At 34.9% G+C, this 17,330-nt stretch overlaps 1 protein-coding gene across 7 annotated transcripts in view; it reads left to right on the top strand.

The window, feature by feature from the left end:
* The window catches only part of LOC121382770 (ras-specific guanine nucleotide-releasing factor 2-like), a 321,414-nt gene that overhangs the window by 160,494 nt on the left and 143,590 nt on the right, over positions 1-17,330 (top strand). For 6 of the 7 annotated variants that reach the window (XM_041512375.1, XM_041512410.1, XM_041512391.1 and 3 more), the window contains exons 3-4: positions 3,528-3,675; positions 13,187-13,276. In XM_041512375.1, coding sequence (XP_041368309.1) covers positions 3,528-3,675; positions 13,187-13,276 — 238 coding nt within the window. The remainder of the gene's footprint in view (positions 1-3,527; positions 3,676-13,186; positions 13,277-17,330) is intronic. The other variant, XM_041512366.1, reaches the window with a different exon arrangement.

Below are 17,330 nucleotides of genomic sequence, written 5' to 3'. Positions count from 1 at the left end.
AATCGGTATGTAGGTAAAGAAAAATTATGTCAAGCTCAGCTCAACAACCAAGACCTTTTACCCATGGCCTGCCTTTTACAGACATGTTCCATATGCATTACTTAGTTAATGATTTTGTAGCAGGGATTATGGGATCTTTTTAATAATTCGATCTCAGCTGTGATACTAGAACTTTAAAGAAAAAATGCAGTCCAGTAGACAATAGAAAAGATCCCTGGCTACTTTATGAGAAAATGTAGCATATTTCCTTTCTAAGACTAAGAGTTTTAGACTATATGTCAGAATTACTAAATGTTTGACATCCAGTAGTCTGTGATTAATAAATCAATGTGCTCTAGTGGTGTTGTTAAACAAAACAATCTTTATCTCAATGGAGACCCATTTGTCTAAATTTTCCATGGAAATCTACAATGTATATGAATAGACTAATGCATATGAATAGACTAATGTATATGAATAGACTAATGCATATGAATAGCCTAATGCATATGAATAGACTAAAGTTTGTTTTATTTAACGATGCCGCTAGAGCACATTGATTTTTTTTATCTTATCATCGGCTATTGGATGTCAAACATATGGTCATTCTGACACTGGTTTTTTTTAGAGGAAACCCGCTGTCGACACATAGGCTACTCTTTTATGACCAGCAGCAAGGGATCTTTTATTTGCGCTTCTCACAGACAGGATAGCACAAACCATGGCCTTTGTTGAACCAGTTATGGATCACTGGTCGGTGCAAGTGGTTTACACCTACCCATTGAGCCTTGCGGAGCACTCACTCACGGTTTGGAGTCTGTATCTGGATTAAAAAAATCCCATGCCTCGACTGGGATCCGAACCCAGTACCTACCAGCCTGTAGACCGATGGCCTAACCACGACACCACCGAGGCCGGTATGAATAGAATAGTGCATATGAATAGCCTAATGTATATGAATAGCCTAATGCACTGTTAAATTTGTTTATTAAACACCAAATAGCCATTTTAAAATGTTTTGAAGTTTCATTAAACAAATATTTCTAAGTATGTGTAATGGGTGTGAAGACAATGTTTCACAGACAAAAATCTGTAATATAAATAAATAATAATAACAGTAGTGAAGATCATTACAATATTTCCACATTTTCTGATTATGATGCAGTATTTACACCTGAGCCGTCAGCTGCATATGTAGTGAGATCGATATTTGCAATCAGCAATGCATCATCCTGTGTCGGCTAATCAGCCGAAGAGAAAATCACAAACATTGATTGTACTGTGATCAAGAATAAGACAGTTTTCTCGCGTAATTATATGTCATATGATATACGATACTGGAATATGACATGGTGTAGCATAAATACATTTATTACTCGAGTAAACATAGCAGCTTTTAGATAAATGGCCATAAATTATTCAGTTTTTTAGTTGTTAACTTGATACCTTGAATTTTTTTCCTGCTCATCATATTACACCCACTGGGCTTGTCCTCCTCATTTGAGCTGTGCTGCACACCTGCTTATTAAATGTCATGGTCATTTAATGTTATGAAAGGACATATAAAAACATCTGTTTTATACAGTAGCCAGGGATTTCAAGGACAAATAGCAAGCACTGTTATCACTAGGGAACACATTGTTCATTACCGCATCATAATTTGCTATGGAGCCAGATGATATCGTATTTGTATTTTTATATAGATAATGAAAACAATATAGGCAGCTGTGCAGGTTTTATAAAACCTATAGACTATAGAAATATGTCAAGTTCAGGCAATATTTTGTTTTTAAAAATCTGATTAGGAACTGCAATTCAATGTTTTATAATTGTGTAGCCATCTCTGAATCATGCATATCGAATCGAGATGTGATACTGAACAAAATGTTCCCTGTCAAGATAATAATAGTTAACTATATTTTCATAGGAGTTTAGTTTCTAACTAGTTTCACTTTCACTTTCCAGAGCTGAATAAATAAACAGTTAACATTGCATTGTCCCTGTTGCTCTGGCACAGACTTTGAAAGGTCACTATCAAAAAAAGAAATGGGTCATAAGATGACCATTTCATATAGTGTATTAAATATTATAATAATTAATAATTAATTTTCAAATTGACTGGCAACTCGCTCTATGAAAATGTCAAAAACAAAATGTTTCCCAAACATCTGTTTGGATTGAGTCTAGATGAATGATTAATGGTGGAGATCACTTCACGGGAAGACAAAAGTTGGTCTGTACTAAACATGGCTCAACATTCATTTTGTGAAATGGGGAGCAATCTCTGTTTCTGACATTTTAATCTGTAAACAAACTTAAAGTTTGTTATTGTTTTTTGTTTAACAACACCACTAGAACACATTGATTAATTATTCATCAGATGGAACACATTGATTTTAAAATTAATCATAGGCATCAGTCATTTGGTCATTCTTACACGTAGTCATCAGAGGAAACCTGCTACATTTTTCCTAATGCAGCAAGGGATCTTTTATATGCACTTTCCCACAGATGGAAAAGCACATACCATGGCCTTTGACCAGTTGTGGTTCACTGGTTGGAACGGGAAAACCCCCAATCAGTTGAATGGATCCACAGAGGCTGTTCGACCCTGCGACGCACGCACCTCAAGTGAGCACTCAACTGACTGGATTGAGCTAAATCAACAATATTGGATTATTTTACTGCAACTACAGCAAGATGGTGAAATTCAGTAAAAAAAAAATGGAACAGAAATAGCTGTACCAATTTTAAATCGTAGACATGTTATTGTCCTGTAGAATAAGGTGCATGTGCAGGAGGAGGGTTTTGGGGGTCAAAACCCATGTCTGCTCAAGAACATTTCATTGTGTTTTCAATATATTTTCCTCGACTACCCTATAAATGTCGCTCTCCAGGCTAGACATACACCCTGCTAAAATACCTGTTCCCATGCCTGAATATGTAGGTGTCCTATAGGCTATGTAGGACATGTTTTCTGTTTGTGTGTGTTGTGTTTCAGCTGCAGCAAGATGGTTGAGATCAAGGAGGAACTGGAGCAGATCACCGCTGTTTCTAATCTTAGATAACTTATTGTCCTACAGAATATGTAGATGCCCTATAGGCTATGTAGGACATGTTTTCAGTCTGTGTATTGTGTTTCAGCTACAGCAAGATGGTTAAGGAGGATATCTTTTCAGTTTGTGTGTATTGTTTCAGCTACAGCAAGATGGTTAAGGAGGATATGTTTTCAGTTTGTGTGTATTGTTTCAGCTATAGCAAGATGGTTGAGTTCAAGGAAGAGCTGGAGCAGAAACACCTGCACCTGTTACAGATTCTGTAGGCTATGTAGGACAGGTTTTCAGTTTGTGTTTACTGTGTTTCAGCTACAGCAAGATGGTTGAAGTTAAGGACATATTTTCAGTTTGTGTTTACTGTGTTTCAGCTACAGCAAGATGGTTGAGGTCAAGGAGGACAGGTTTTCAATTTGTGTTTACTGTGTTTCAGCTACAGCAAGATGGTTGAGGTCAAGGAGGACAGGTTTTCAATTTGTGTTTACTGTGTTTCAGCTACAGCAAGATGGTTGAGGTTAAGGAGGAGCTGGAGCAGAAACACCTGCACCTGTTACAGATTCTGGACAGCGAGCGGCAGGCCAAGTGGCATTACGTGCAGCAGACAGAGGAACTCACCACCGAGGTCAAGAAACTCAAGGCAGAGGTCAGTCGACAGTTGATGTTTGTTTAATGACACCACTAGAGCACATTTGATTTTTAATCATCAGCTATTGGATGTCAAATATTTTGTAAGCGGCATTATATGCAGCAGACGGAAGAACTCATCACTGAGGTCAAGAAACTCAAGGCAGAGGTCAGTTGATGTTTGTTTTTGTTTAAGGACACCACTGGAGCATATTTGATTTATTAATCATCAGCTGTTGGATGTCAAATATTTGGTAACTTTGATGTATTGTCTTAGAGAGGAAACTTGCTACATTTTCCCATTAGTATTTAGTAGCAGGATAGTCCTACCACGGCCTTTGATCTACCAGTTATGGTGCACTTAAATTACTAGCTGGAATGAGAAATAGCCCAGTGAGGAGGGATTTTGTAATCAAGCTATGGTTTTGTACACAGATATTATACTAATTATGTCAGTCTGTTTTTGTTATTTTCATTATGCCATCAGAGCAGCACTGAACCATGACTATGCATTCACCATCATGGATGTCACATGATAGAGTATTATTTTAGGGGGAGGATTATATAACATTTTAACAGGTCGATCGATCACCAATATTGTTGCAAAATACATTAACATGTAGTTATTATATACCACATATGACAGTTTAAATATTCCAGACACAGATGACCAATGTATTACCTCCAGCAACCATACTCACTCAAACTCAATAATGGGGTGCAATTGCAGAAAAAAATATTTGAAAAATAAAAGTGTTTTGAATTCAATGAGTTTTTTTTTTTTTTTTTAAAGCAAATTATTTGCAGTATACAATTCCAAATTTGTTTCATCATCATTCTGATAGTTTTTTAGAAATTCTATTTAATCTGGAGTAACATTTTATGAGAAAATAACAAGAAATGTACGTTACCTCAGCAGTATGTTTATTCACAATCTACATGATGGAAAAGTCATTGGGTAATATAAGGTATATATATCTTTTAATATACATAAGAATATAACTTTCAATAAAAACTCTTCAACATCCTTCTACAGTCTTGTATATTGTTGTTCCTATGAGATACAAATTAAAGGAAAAAGTAACTTTATATGAAAAACATCTCGTGTATAAACCGGTACATCTTGCAAAATCCAGAAATGTTTTTACAGAAATGCCACATGCATTACCAAAATATTATTAACAACGTTCTTGTTTGCAGAAACCATAAACATTGAAACCACAAACCTGCAACATTTTAGCAAACAAGAAATTCAAAATGATGAAGTGTTATAAAATATAACATACATTTCAGTATGATTTCCGTATAATCGTAAATGCAACCTCCAAAGTTAAAGACACCATATAACTATCAACATAAACCAAGAATGAATCATAAATGATATATTTATTTACTAGCACATTATCTACCTGAAATATTGTTTTACCCGTGTAGCATATGAAATATTTGGATTTTGAAGAGTTGTTGATATAGTGCAGAAAATAACTTGCATCTTTACAAAAATGTGTATTAATTACAGATAAAATTGAAATTTTAATCCATATTTTTAAGAATAAGTAAATGAAATGTAACATAACTAATATCTGGAATAAATCTATGCTCTCACTCTGTTTAAAACCCTATATTCTAACAAAGAAATATCCGTTACAGATGTGAAATCTCCGTTACCGTATACTGTACCTGCAATATTCTTTACACATCATACCAAACTGAACTAATATCTGAATGTTACCAAAAATAGTACAATCTACAAATCATTTTGCTCTTGTATCATGGACTGAAAGGTCTGTTATATTTTATCGCTACCTGGAATGCGATCAATTTTTTTCCAGTCGGCACTTGCAATTACGTACATCCTCTTGTATTTTCCACACGGTTTTGGATCAGAAACTTTGAACAGAATATCTGCTCTGCGACACCAGATAACATCTTGTTGAGATGGCCACTGAAACAGTTTCTTCTTCTTATCAAGAAAGGAGATTTGATAACCATAATCTGATTTATCTTCTGGGTCTGTTTCCATTATCTTGCCGATGTACCATTTACCTTCATAAATGGCTACAACGAACTGACCAACTTGGACATTTTCTTCTGTTTGACTGTAATTAGGATCGTTAGGCTGCGTTTCAAGTTGTTCATCCGTCATCTGGTCAAGGTTGGTTCTTTCCTCTGGTCTTTCTGATGATGCTGTCTTTTCTTCTTTCCAGAAGTCACAAAAGTTTCCATTCAGACAAGTATCACCGTAGCAACTAACATTCCTGACTGACACAGAATTTGACCCTAGGCCTACCACAGCATGGATTTTCATTGTTCCTCTAATGGGCTTAGTTTGTAACAATTCCAGTTCTTTTTCTGTTGCTTCACAACTTTCTTTCTTGACAAACCGGAACTTAAAATTTTTCATGGTGCAACTGGTGGATTGGGTCCAAGCAAAGAAATCATTCGTATCTTGAATGATGATTTTCCCCGATTTTATTGCCTCATCTGCCATACACTTTGTGGAATTTAACATTTTTCATGGTGCAACTGGTGGATTGGGTCCAAGCAAAGAAATCATTCGTATCTTGAATGATGATTTTCCCCGATTTTATTGCCTCATCTGCCATACACTTTGTGGAGCCACCTAGACCATCACATGGCCCCTTCCCGTGCCCTGCCTCGAAGTAGTTCCATCAGGCCAAAATTCCAAATGTTTCATAGTTGTTTGCAATTGAAGACTGTCTTGTTTCTGTACTGGCTTGTTGGACTGTCAGTTCAATAATGTATACATTCTACATCCAGATCTAATTCTTTGATATCCTTGATGATTTCCTTAATGAAGGTAACAACCGTTGTGGAGTTATGATTAAGGTCATCAGAAACCAGAACAAAACTTCTTTTGTCTTCGTGTAGACCACAGTAGGATGGAGTGTTACAGATGTTTGATTCTAATAAGCAGATTGGATTTCTTCCACACTCCTACAGTTATAGTTCTCTGCAAAGTCCACGTGAACTACAGCATGGTGAACGGAGTTTTTGCTTTAGCAAACGAATTTGTTCATATTGGGTTCTCATCCTAGAAACATGATCTGTGAATTCCTTTGTTTGGTGAATCAGGTAGGTCATGAAGTCTTCCTTTGTTTTGTTGACTTGGACTATCTTTTTCTTTCCCCTTTGCTCTACGACAACACGTTTCCATTCTTCATAGCTCACATTGGAATTACTAATACCATCACAGATTTTTTCAATTAACGAATTTTCAGAATATTTCTCTGGATTAGTGGGAAAGTCAACGCCTTCTCGTCGAATTGCCTTCAGTTGAAGAGCCATATTTTGGTGTTTAGTACATAGACAGCTATCACGTGTGATGAAAGAGGTGGTCAGAATGTATTTTGGTCTTATCCTTTGAAATGATGCCAAGGACAGCTTCACTGTTGGATTTTCACTGAGGAATTTTGCATGTAGATTGGACAGGTAATCCGTCAGTACCCACTTTTGTGTGTGTAGATTGGACAGGTAATCCGTCAGTACCCACTTTTGTGTGTGTAGATTGGACAGGTAAACCGTCAGTACCCACTTTTGTGTGTGTAGATTGGACAGGTAATCCGTCAGTACCCACTTTTGTGTGTGTAGATTGGACAGGTAAACCGTCAGTACCCACTTTTGTGTGTGTAGATTGGACAGGTAATCCGTCAGTACCCACTTTTGTGTGTGTAGATTGGACAGGTAATCCGTCAGTACCCACTTTTGTGTGTTCTTCTTTACCCCCATTTTACTTTGTCTGCTTTTTCTGGAAGATTTCTACTGTTGTCATCTCTTTCCATAAAACTAATTACGTCGTCCTTGAATCGCCTAACTTCTCTGTACCATTGCTGTTTGCTATATTGTAATGATTTTGACAGTATTTTTCCAACTTTATTCCTACTTAGTCCAGTCTTTTTACTCAGAACACTTACGCATCTGTACTTTTTAATGATTTGTCCAGCTATAATATTATGTAGAACCTTTACCTTTGCTGAATTGTTTCTGTTTTTTGCCAATTTTACTTCCTCCAGGATTGCATTTCCCATTAACAGCTGCTTTCTAACTTTCAATCCTTGTTTTTCATTAAGCTGCACCTCCCTGATCTGGGCCTCTGTTTTGCTCTTTGGGGTATTAGGACTTTTGGAACTGTCTGTTTTCTTACAAGTCGTTGTAATCGTCTTGTGTTTTGTTTTTAATTTATTGAAATTCTGCTGAAGTTTAGACAATTGTCTTGTTTTTTGAGAAAGTGCTTTACTGATTCTTTTTCTAGGACCATTCCGTCTATTCCTAAATTGCATCTGAATGATAAGTGGAGCTCGTACATTTTGATCTGAGTCATGGCTTTCATAACCACTAGTGTCCATAACTCCGTTTTCATCAACTTTGTTTTGTTCAGCAGCTGCTGCTGTTACTTCATCAAGTTTCTTCTTTCTATGTTGCTTCAAGGCTTCATTCAGTTTCAAATTTCGCTTTCGACGATCTCTTGGTGTCAATTGAGCTGAAGTTTGTTTTCGTCTTTCCTTTTCTTTCTTTACATACTCTTCTTTGTTTCTAGCTTTCCGCCTCTCTCTCTATAGGCCTTTTGTATTTCAGCCCTTGATTTAGCCATCCTACATTCTGAAACATAAAATTTGACCATACTGGTATCAGACTATCCCAGTCTGCAGGGGTTTTATGTCAAGAAATGTACGTTACTGATGACTGAAATGTACATTACCAGGACTAACAGAGATCAGATCATGAATTATGTTTAAATTAAAATTTGTTCAAATAAAGTTTGTAATCGACTAGATATAAAATATACATTTGGACGGGGAAAAAAGGTTCACACAACTCTTTGTTTGCTTTGTAATCCTTGGACCCAAATGAAACAGAATACTTAGATTATGCCACATTGCAATTATGTTTCTAAAAGTGGCTTTCGCTGTAACTATATTGGGTTATTAGTCAATTCCCAACCGGCCTCGGTGGTGTCATGGCAGGCCATCGGTCTACAGGCTGGTAGGTACTGGGTTCGGATCCCAGTCGAGGCATGGGATTTTTAATCCAGATACCGACTCCAAACCCTGAGTGAGTGCTCCACAAGGCTCAATGGGTAGGTGTAAACCACTTGCACCGACCAGTGATCCATAACTGGTTCAACAAAGGCCATGGTTTGTGCTATCCTGCCTGTGGGAAGCGCAAATAAAAGATCCCTTGCTGCTAATCGGAAGAGTAGCCCATGTAGTGGCGACAGCGGGTTTCCTCTCAAAATCTGTGTGGTCCTTAACCATATGTCTGACGCCATATAACCGTAAATAAAATGTGTTGAGTGCGTTGTTAAATAAAACATTTCTTTCTTTCTTTCTTTTTAGTCAATTCCCCATCCAAAAATCAGAGACCTGTTTCTGTCTTCATATTTGACAACATTTATATCTAGAATTGCAATACTGACAGCGAAAAGTAATGTCTAAGGTATAATTCTTGAACCCGAAATGTTCGTTACTTGTGGTAACGAACACTTCGGTATGTTTACAGTGACACATACTGACAACAAATGGAGAATGAGTACAACACTAGTCTTATAATGATTTTTCAACATGTAATCTATATACAGTATGTTTCTTACTTTGATCGGTACTTTATTGAACGATCTTAACAGTGTGTAAAGTTTATACTTACAACAGCAGCAGACACACAGCAAAATTTTGAAGTCCGCACACCAGTTCTCAAAAAAACAGCGTTTTGTAACAAATGGCGGGAGCGTACTTGATCACGTGTATGAGTCATTAGTTTATTTCCGGTGCTACTATTTTTATGCACAGTTTTCTATAAAATATATCACGAACATTTCCGTAATGAACATTTCAATTTCGTTGAAAAAGTAATCTACGGTACAGTGTGGATGGTGCTTTAAACGTTTAAATAATTGTTTAAATAATTTTTCATAACATCGCTGCTGTCATAATGTGCATAACTGAAGAAGAATCGGTTTATCTACACATGATATATTTGAAGCACTGCTGTAAATATTAAGAACATTATGTATTGAAATGATACACAAACATTTTAATGGAAACAATTTCATGACTTTTGAGAAAGTATGTGGCGACCTTATTTGCACCCCATTATAGAGTTTGAGTGACTCCTTTTGTCATACAGAACAAAAAAGCAGTTGACATATATATACAGTGAAACCTTTCAAAACCGGACCCTCTGTAAACCGGAATTCTCTCAAAACCAGACGTTTTTCATGGTCCCTTTTAAATATCAGTACAAAAGAGAACCTTTCTAAACTGGATACCCCTTATTACCAGACATTTCACTCAGTCCCAAGGGTGTCCGGTTTAGGGGGATTTCACTGTATATACAGTTCTTAAATTATTATTATGGATTTTCCGGGCACTTCAGAGTTCAAGGGGGATGTGCACATCAGTACTTTTCCTCTGGATCTGTGCTTAAGTATTCTGGATTCTAAAAATAGAATTCACATCAGTGGCGGATCTAAGCCCCCCCCCCCCCCCCACTAAATTTTGTGACAGTTATATTTTAATTTTATTCATTCATTTTGTTTTACGTTGGAGAATCGAAGGAATCCTTTTGGGAATGTTTGTGCCCTTCAGCCACATGTCATTGCCCCTCCCCCCTTCCAAATGAAGTTTCTCGATCTTCCATTGCATTAAATTGATTTTTGTTATTTTCTCAGTTATGCTAGTCAAATTGGAGTTGTTTGTTTGCAGAAGGGAGGTATTATGTTTATCAGCTCACCATTTGGATGGATTCTTAGTCCCCATCTTAAAAAACAAACAAACAAACAAAAACACATAGAAGAACACAGATTTTTTTTTCAACAAGAATACGGTATCCTATTTTTTCATGAGACAATTAAAACAAATAAAAAGTTGATAACAATCACTGTAATAGGAAAATGAGCGTTATGTCAGTAATATCATAAAATAGTCTGGTCAACTATGCACTTCATTTCACTTGACATTAATTAATTTAAGAATTGATCACAATTATTTTTTGGTTCATGCAAGTATGACTCTGCGTAGTGGGACATACAAAAGTGTGCACATAATTTTTTTGGTTCATACTTGAAATGAATAAAACAAATAATTGTGGTCAAATCTTATAATTAAATAATACTTTAATAATACATAACTTATAATTAATGCATACTTGAATAATATATAACTTAATTTATTTTGTTTAGCTTTAAATATGCCTGTACATGTAGTATTGTTTGTGTAAACTTCATTGATACTTCGCGTAATCAGGTGATTTTTAAATGACGTCATTTGGTAAATGACGTAACTTTGTTAAGCGACGCCATTTCCTCTAGCTGCTGCTGTGTGCATTTTTATGGACCATTTAGTTATATTGGAAGGAATTGTCCGATTCGTGTTTTGTTTATTTTGTTTTAATGTGAATGAAGGGAACATGTCTAACATTTATGCTGTAATTTTTGCCAACAGCTGTAGAAGAATGCTTACAAGTAAGTTACAGGCGTAAAGTTTCCTACATTTCTTTGTGGGGTGGTAAGTGTGGCTTACATTTTTTGGTTCATCGCAGTATGAACGAAAAAAAGTAAGCACCTCTGGACCAATCAGATTGCCGTAAAGTGTATAGACACAATGAAAATTTAATACATTTGACATTAAACAGGCATTGCAAAGAACATAAGTGGTACGTAATTGACTGAGCTATCTCATGATATTACTGCTATCACTGAGTGTTGTATAAAAATAGTAAAGGCCATTTTGCAACAATGATCACTTTCATAAAAACAAAAAACCTCTATATTATTGTAAATATATTATATCAGTGTTTCTCTGTCTAAACAAGTCATACAAACTGTACCAGCAGTTCTGAACTACGAAACACACCTAAAGATCTGATGTTATACAAGACTGAAAATTCATTTTATGGAGTGGGGAGCAAATTTTAGCTGTGAGCAAATATTGTAAATTGGGAATCACTTCTATGAAGATTCTTATCAAACAGCAATGCATTTGACTTGAAATATGTTGTTGGAGCCATTCAACTGATTGGGTTTGTTTTCATTCCAACCAATGCACCACAACTGGTCAAAGGCTGTGTATGTGCTATCCTGTTTGTGGGATGGTGCATATAAAAGATCCCTTGCTACTAATGGAAAAATGTAGCAGCTTTCCTCTTTAAGACTATCTCAAAATGACCAAATGTTTGACATCCAATAGTCAATGATTAATAAATCATTGTGCTCTAGTGGTGTCATTAAACAAAACACTTTTTTTTTTTTCGTTGTCTGGCCTTTGTCAATTTTGAGTCTGTAACATATACTAATAAAAATTTATTTATGTAAAGTAGAAATATACATTAAAGAGAAATATAGCAGGTCACATAAGTTTGTTTAATTGCATACCCATGTGCCAATACACATTATATGAGGAACATTTTGTCCAGTATCATATTGCGATTCTGATCATTCACTAAAGGTCAGGTCATAACTTTTAATGTGCACATTCAGAACAAGCTGTTGTAGCACATGCCTGTTAGGGGCACAGGTGTCAACTCTTGCTGGCTCCTTCGTGCAGGACAGGAAAGGGATTGGGGGTGGAAAAGGGGGGATCGGCCGCACTGGCAAGTGGAAGGGAGCAAATGCAGCCCGACCGGGGTTTGTAGCATGTGAGGCGGCTTTGTTTTGGTGCTATTGAAGTAGCAAATGTCCTGTAGGATTAAGTCAGATAGAAATTGTTGCATAATTTCTTGAAGGTAATTTGACACATAATTCAGAACGTTCCCCAAAACTGAAGTGAAAATAATTTGGTTAATTTAACTTAGTTGATAGAGAGCTAGCTCATTGCTGGAATCATACTCATTGCAGAGATGATATGATATTTGTTAGGGACTCAGTCTTTGTAAACATTTGTTATGGTTATAATATGTCAAGAGCAATGTATTTTTTGTTTTTAAACTGTTACTGCCATTGAATATAGTAGAGTAGTAAGTTATTTTATAAAGATTTTTTTATTTTTTTTGCAAAACATCAATTCGATTTCTAAAAATAACAGATTCTGGTTTTTATCAAGTTTGTAATACATTGTGTAAATATGAGAAATATTTGGGACTGAAATTTGGCCATTTTCACAGGATTTTGAGAGATATCACTGTAATTATGTGTATTCAGTTGTTTTTATAGATAAATGGTAGCTCCATTATGATGTTCTTTAGTGGAGCTTGTCCAGTTTAGAGAGATATCACTGTAATTGTGTGTATTCAGTTGTTTTTATAGATAAATGGTAGCTCCATTATGATGTTCTTTAGTGGAGCTTGTCTGATACTGATTTGTCTGGCATCCATCAACTTTTCTTTTGAAGTCTGTCTTCTCCTACAGTTTTGATTAAATTTAATTACTTTTGATACCAAATGACTGATATGGAGTTTTTTTGTACTAGGGTGTGTTTACACATTCATTAATTCATTCATTCATTCATTCATCATTCATTCATTCATTCATTCATTCATTCATTCTTTCATTTTAACTCTTCCTTTTTTTTTTGTAGGTTCAGAAATTTAAAAAAGAAATATTTTCAAATCACAAATTGTCTGATGAAGAAACGGACGAAATCAGAAAAATCAAAAAGGTCAGTAAGGTAAATAAAGGTATACTTACTCTAAAGGTGTGTAAAGTAGAACATAGTTGTACGCCGCTAGTCTGCTGGCTAGTTGTACAGTGTTCAGAAATGTGTAGTGTTTATGTGTTGGGTAGCAGCAGAGTGTTCCTACATGTAGTTGCACACTGGTAGGCAGGCTGGGTAGTTACACAGTAATTGTACACTAGCTGTGCACGTGTTAGATAGTCGTACAGTGTTCATAGTCGTACAGTATTCACATACATGTGTAATCTGCACATTAGGTAGTGGTAATGTACTCACCTGTAAAGGCCTCATTTCACTGGAGAGCAATAATCAAATAGTTTTATTCAGTTACACATTGATAAAATATCCATGTGATTAAAAAATGTATCATTACAAAAAACCATGTACTTTATCGCTGTCCATTTGCCACTGTCCATTACGAGCCAAATGTATGAAGCCTTTTTTAGACTTAGACGCATGGAACTATACATGCATTTACAATGCTTAAACATTTGCGTTTAAGAAAAATAGGCTTCGTAAATTTGGCTCTACAACTCTTCAGTGTAATTAGGCCTTTAGATAGTTGTACAGTGTTCACATGCATCCTGGGCAGTTGTATAATGTTCATAGATACATATTGGTAAACTAAAGTCAAGTATGTTGAGTAAGTGTACAGTGTTCACATGTGTACAGTGTTCACATGCTGTTTAGTTGTACAGTAGTTACATGACTTATATATTACATGACTTGTATAATCAGGTAAGCCATTTTGTTTTTGTGTAACCCAGTATGTCCATGTAAATAATGTACTAAATTTAATGTGCGAACTGAAAATAGGTTACGCTAAAATAGATTTGTGTGAACTTTGTGTGAACTATGTGCAAACGAAAATGATTGTTCTCGCAATTTACAGAAAGTATGTATTAGGGGGTTGTTTGACAATTATGTAATGCTCTAAAGTGGAGGGCATGTCATGGGATGTAAATTGCAAAACATATGGAGGAGGGAGGAGTGTTTGTCAATAACATTTTCAAAACAATGGCTTGTTTTATTCATCAAGTAAAATGTTCAAGTCTATGTACGTATACATACATTGTAGGTCTGTTGTATCTTAATATGTATCTGCTTGTAAAATGGATGTGGGTAATTTCTTTACATGCTTCCATTAGAGAACTGTTTCTCTTGGGCACAACCTCTGACTTCGCCAGAGAGTTCTGGCCAAGACAGGCTTCTAAAATGTAGGGAGAGGTCTGAATATAGGCTGTTGACCCATCCCATTACTATAAAATACTTCTATTTTTGCATTTGAATAAAATTTGTGTGTAAGCTTACAGTATTTTGTCAACAGTAAACGTCAAAATTATTGATATCAGAACTCGTACTTCAGTTTTTTTATTGGGGGAAGGGATGGGGGATTCGCAAAAATAAATGCTTGCAAACTGACTAATTTTCATTAAAATAAAGTATTTTAGAGTATGTTTGACAAATAAATATTGTTTAAAGCAAAATGAAACAAGTTATGGCCATTTTGTTCCTTAATTAACAGATGATTTTCTTTCTAGTATTGATTACCAATTTGAAAGATATGAAACGAAACAAAAGTACAAACAGAAAAATCCATTACTGTTAGTCAAATTATGTACCGGTGACAGAGGAAAGATGGGGATGTGTTGACAAGCATTATGTATTAAGGGGGTGGGGGAGTAGTCTCAGCATTACAAAACAAATTACATGGGGGAAGGCAGACTTCGTGTTTTGTAATTGCTTAACAGCCCTTTGCCCCCTTATTTACTTATATAATATTCCATGATTGTAGTTTTTACACTTTCAATGTGAACAAACAAATACTCTTTCCCCTCCATATTAAATGAACACTAATCATACATTGTTTTAACAAATACACCTGATAATTTACCTTGTTTTATGTTTTATTACATAACATGATTATATATCTTCATACTGTAAATCAGGAAATGTTAGTGAGTATAAAACTATAGCGAATTTAGCAAGGCCATACAAGATGCTAATAGTTTTTGTGACGCTAAATTTAAAGAGACGTACAATAGACCATCCCGAAAACCATTTGTGTGACTGAATTGTTGGCAACATACAACAATGGTTACATGGATAGCAAACAACAATAGTTAGTTACATATAGCATGCACATTTGCAATTTTCTACTAAAATTCAGCTGTCCGTTAGCGCTCATAAAGTCAAAATATATCAAAATTTTATTTAACATCATCCTACAAGTTGAGCTTGATTTTTTTTCTTCAGTTTCTGACATGACAACCTTACAAAAATTTCATGTTGCTAATATCTCACTTATTAGCATTTTGCTAAATTTTAAGATTGCTAATACATGTATTTTATGATTTACAGTAATTTAGGTATCTATTTAATACACAGACATTCCCACACACTAAAAAAAAATGCATACACATACAACATGTTTGTATGATGTAAATAAATGGTAAATATGTGTATGTGTAAAATATTACATAATATGGATGTATACATATACATGTGTAAAATATTACATAATATGGATGTATACATATACATGTGTAAAATATTACATAATATGGATGTATACATATACATGTGTAATGTTATGATGCTATTTCAGGGTCTTTCAAATGGACCTCATTGAATGTTATTAACATCAGTTGTGTAGCAAATACAAACATATACTTAATATTTGTCATAAATTACATGTACAGTTCATAGATAATAAGTAAATGATCACACATTTGTTAAGTGCCACACAAAATACCGTATATGGAATTTGTCATAAATTACATGTACAGTTCATAGATAATAAGTAAATGATCACACATTTGTTAAGTGCCACACAAAATACCGTATATGGAATTTGTCATAAATTACATGTACAGTTCATAGATAATAAGTAAATGATCACACATTTGTTAAGTGCCACACAAAATACCGTATATGGAATTTGTCATAAATTACATGTACAGTTCATAGATAATAAGTAAATGATCACACATTTGTTAAGTGCCACACAAAATACCGTATATGGAATTTGTCATAAATTACATGTACAGTTCATAGATAATAAGTAAATGATCACACATTTGTTAAGTGCCACACAAAATACCGTATATGGAATTTGTCATAAATTACATGTACAGTTCATAGATAATAAGTAAATGATCACACATTTGTTAAGTGCCACACAAAATACCGTATATGGAATTTGTCATAAATTACATGTACAGTTCATAGATAATAAGTAAATGATCACACATTTGTTAAGTGCCACACCAAATACCGTATATGGAATTTGTCATAAATTACATGTACAGTTCATAGATAATAAGTAAATGATCACACATTTGTTAAGTGCCACACAAAATACCGTATATGGAATTTGTCATAAATTACATGTACAGTTCATAGATAATAAGTAAATGATCACACATTTGTTAAGTGCCACACAAAATACCGTATATGGAATGTGTTACAAAATGGTTTTATACCTTTTAGTCACACACAATTTGCAAACTTATTCAACTCCTGTTTAAAATTATGTAACAATGTATTTTTATATGTACTGAACTCTATTTAAAATACACCAGTCATGTTCATAGTTGTAAAAAGAATATGAGAAGAAATAATAACACATTTGACCAGTTTTGCATAACTGGATATATTCTGGTAAGCAATACAGGGAACATTTTATTCAGTAGGCTGGTGCAATTCGCTGTGCCAGTTTTAGACAACACTACGCATTATTGTAAAACATTAAACAGTAGTTGCAAATCAGTTTTCAGTTACATGTTGCTAATCCAAATTTTGAAAACAAAATGTATGTTCCCTGCAATAAATAACCCGACAATTGTATACAAGGGTTAGGGGTTATTGTATACAAGGGTTAGGGGTTATTGTATACAAGGGTTAGGGGTTATTGTATACAAGGGTTAGGGGTTATTGTATACAAGGGTTAGGGGTTATTGTATACAAGGGTTAGGGGTTATTGTATACAAGGGTTAGGGGTTATTGTGTGCTTCATAGCAACTTCACACATGCAGTGGCAATAACA

Source organism: Gigantopelta aegis, chromosome 2, assembly GCF_016097555.1.
Source record: "Gigantopelta aegis isolate Gae_Host chromosome 2, Gae_host_genome, whole genome shotgun sequence".
Lineage (NCBI taxonomy): Eukaryota > Metazoa > Mollusca > Gastropoda > Neomphalida > Peltospiridae > Gigantopelta > Gigantopelta aegis.
This window is presented reverse-complemented; position numbering and strand designations above follow the sequence as displayed.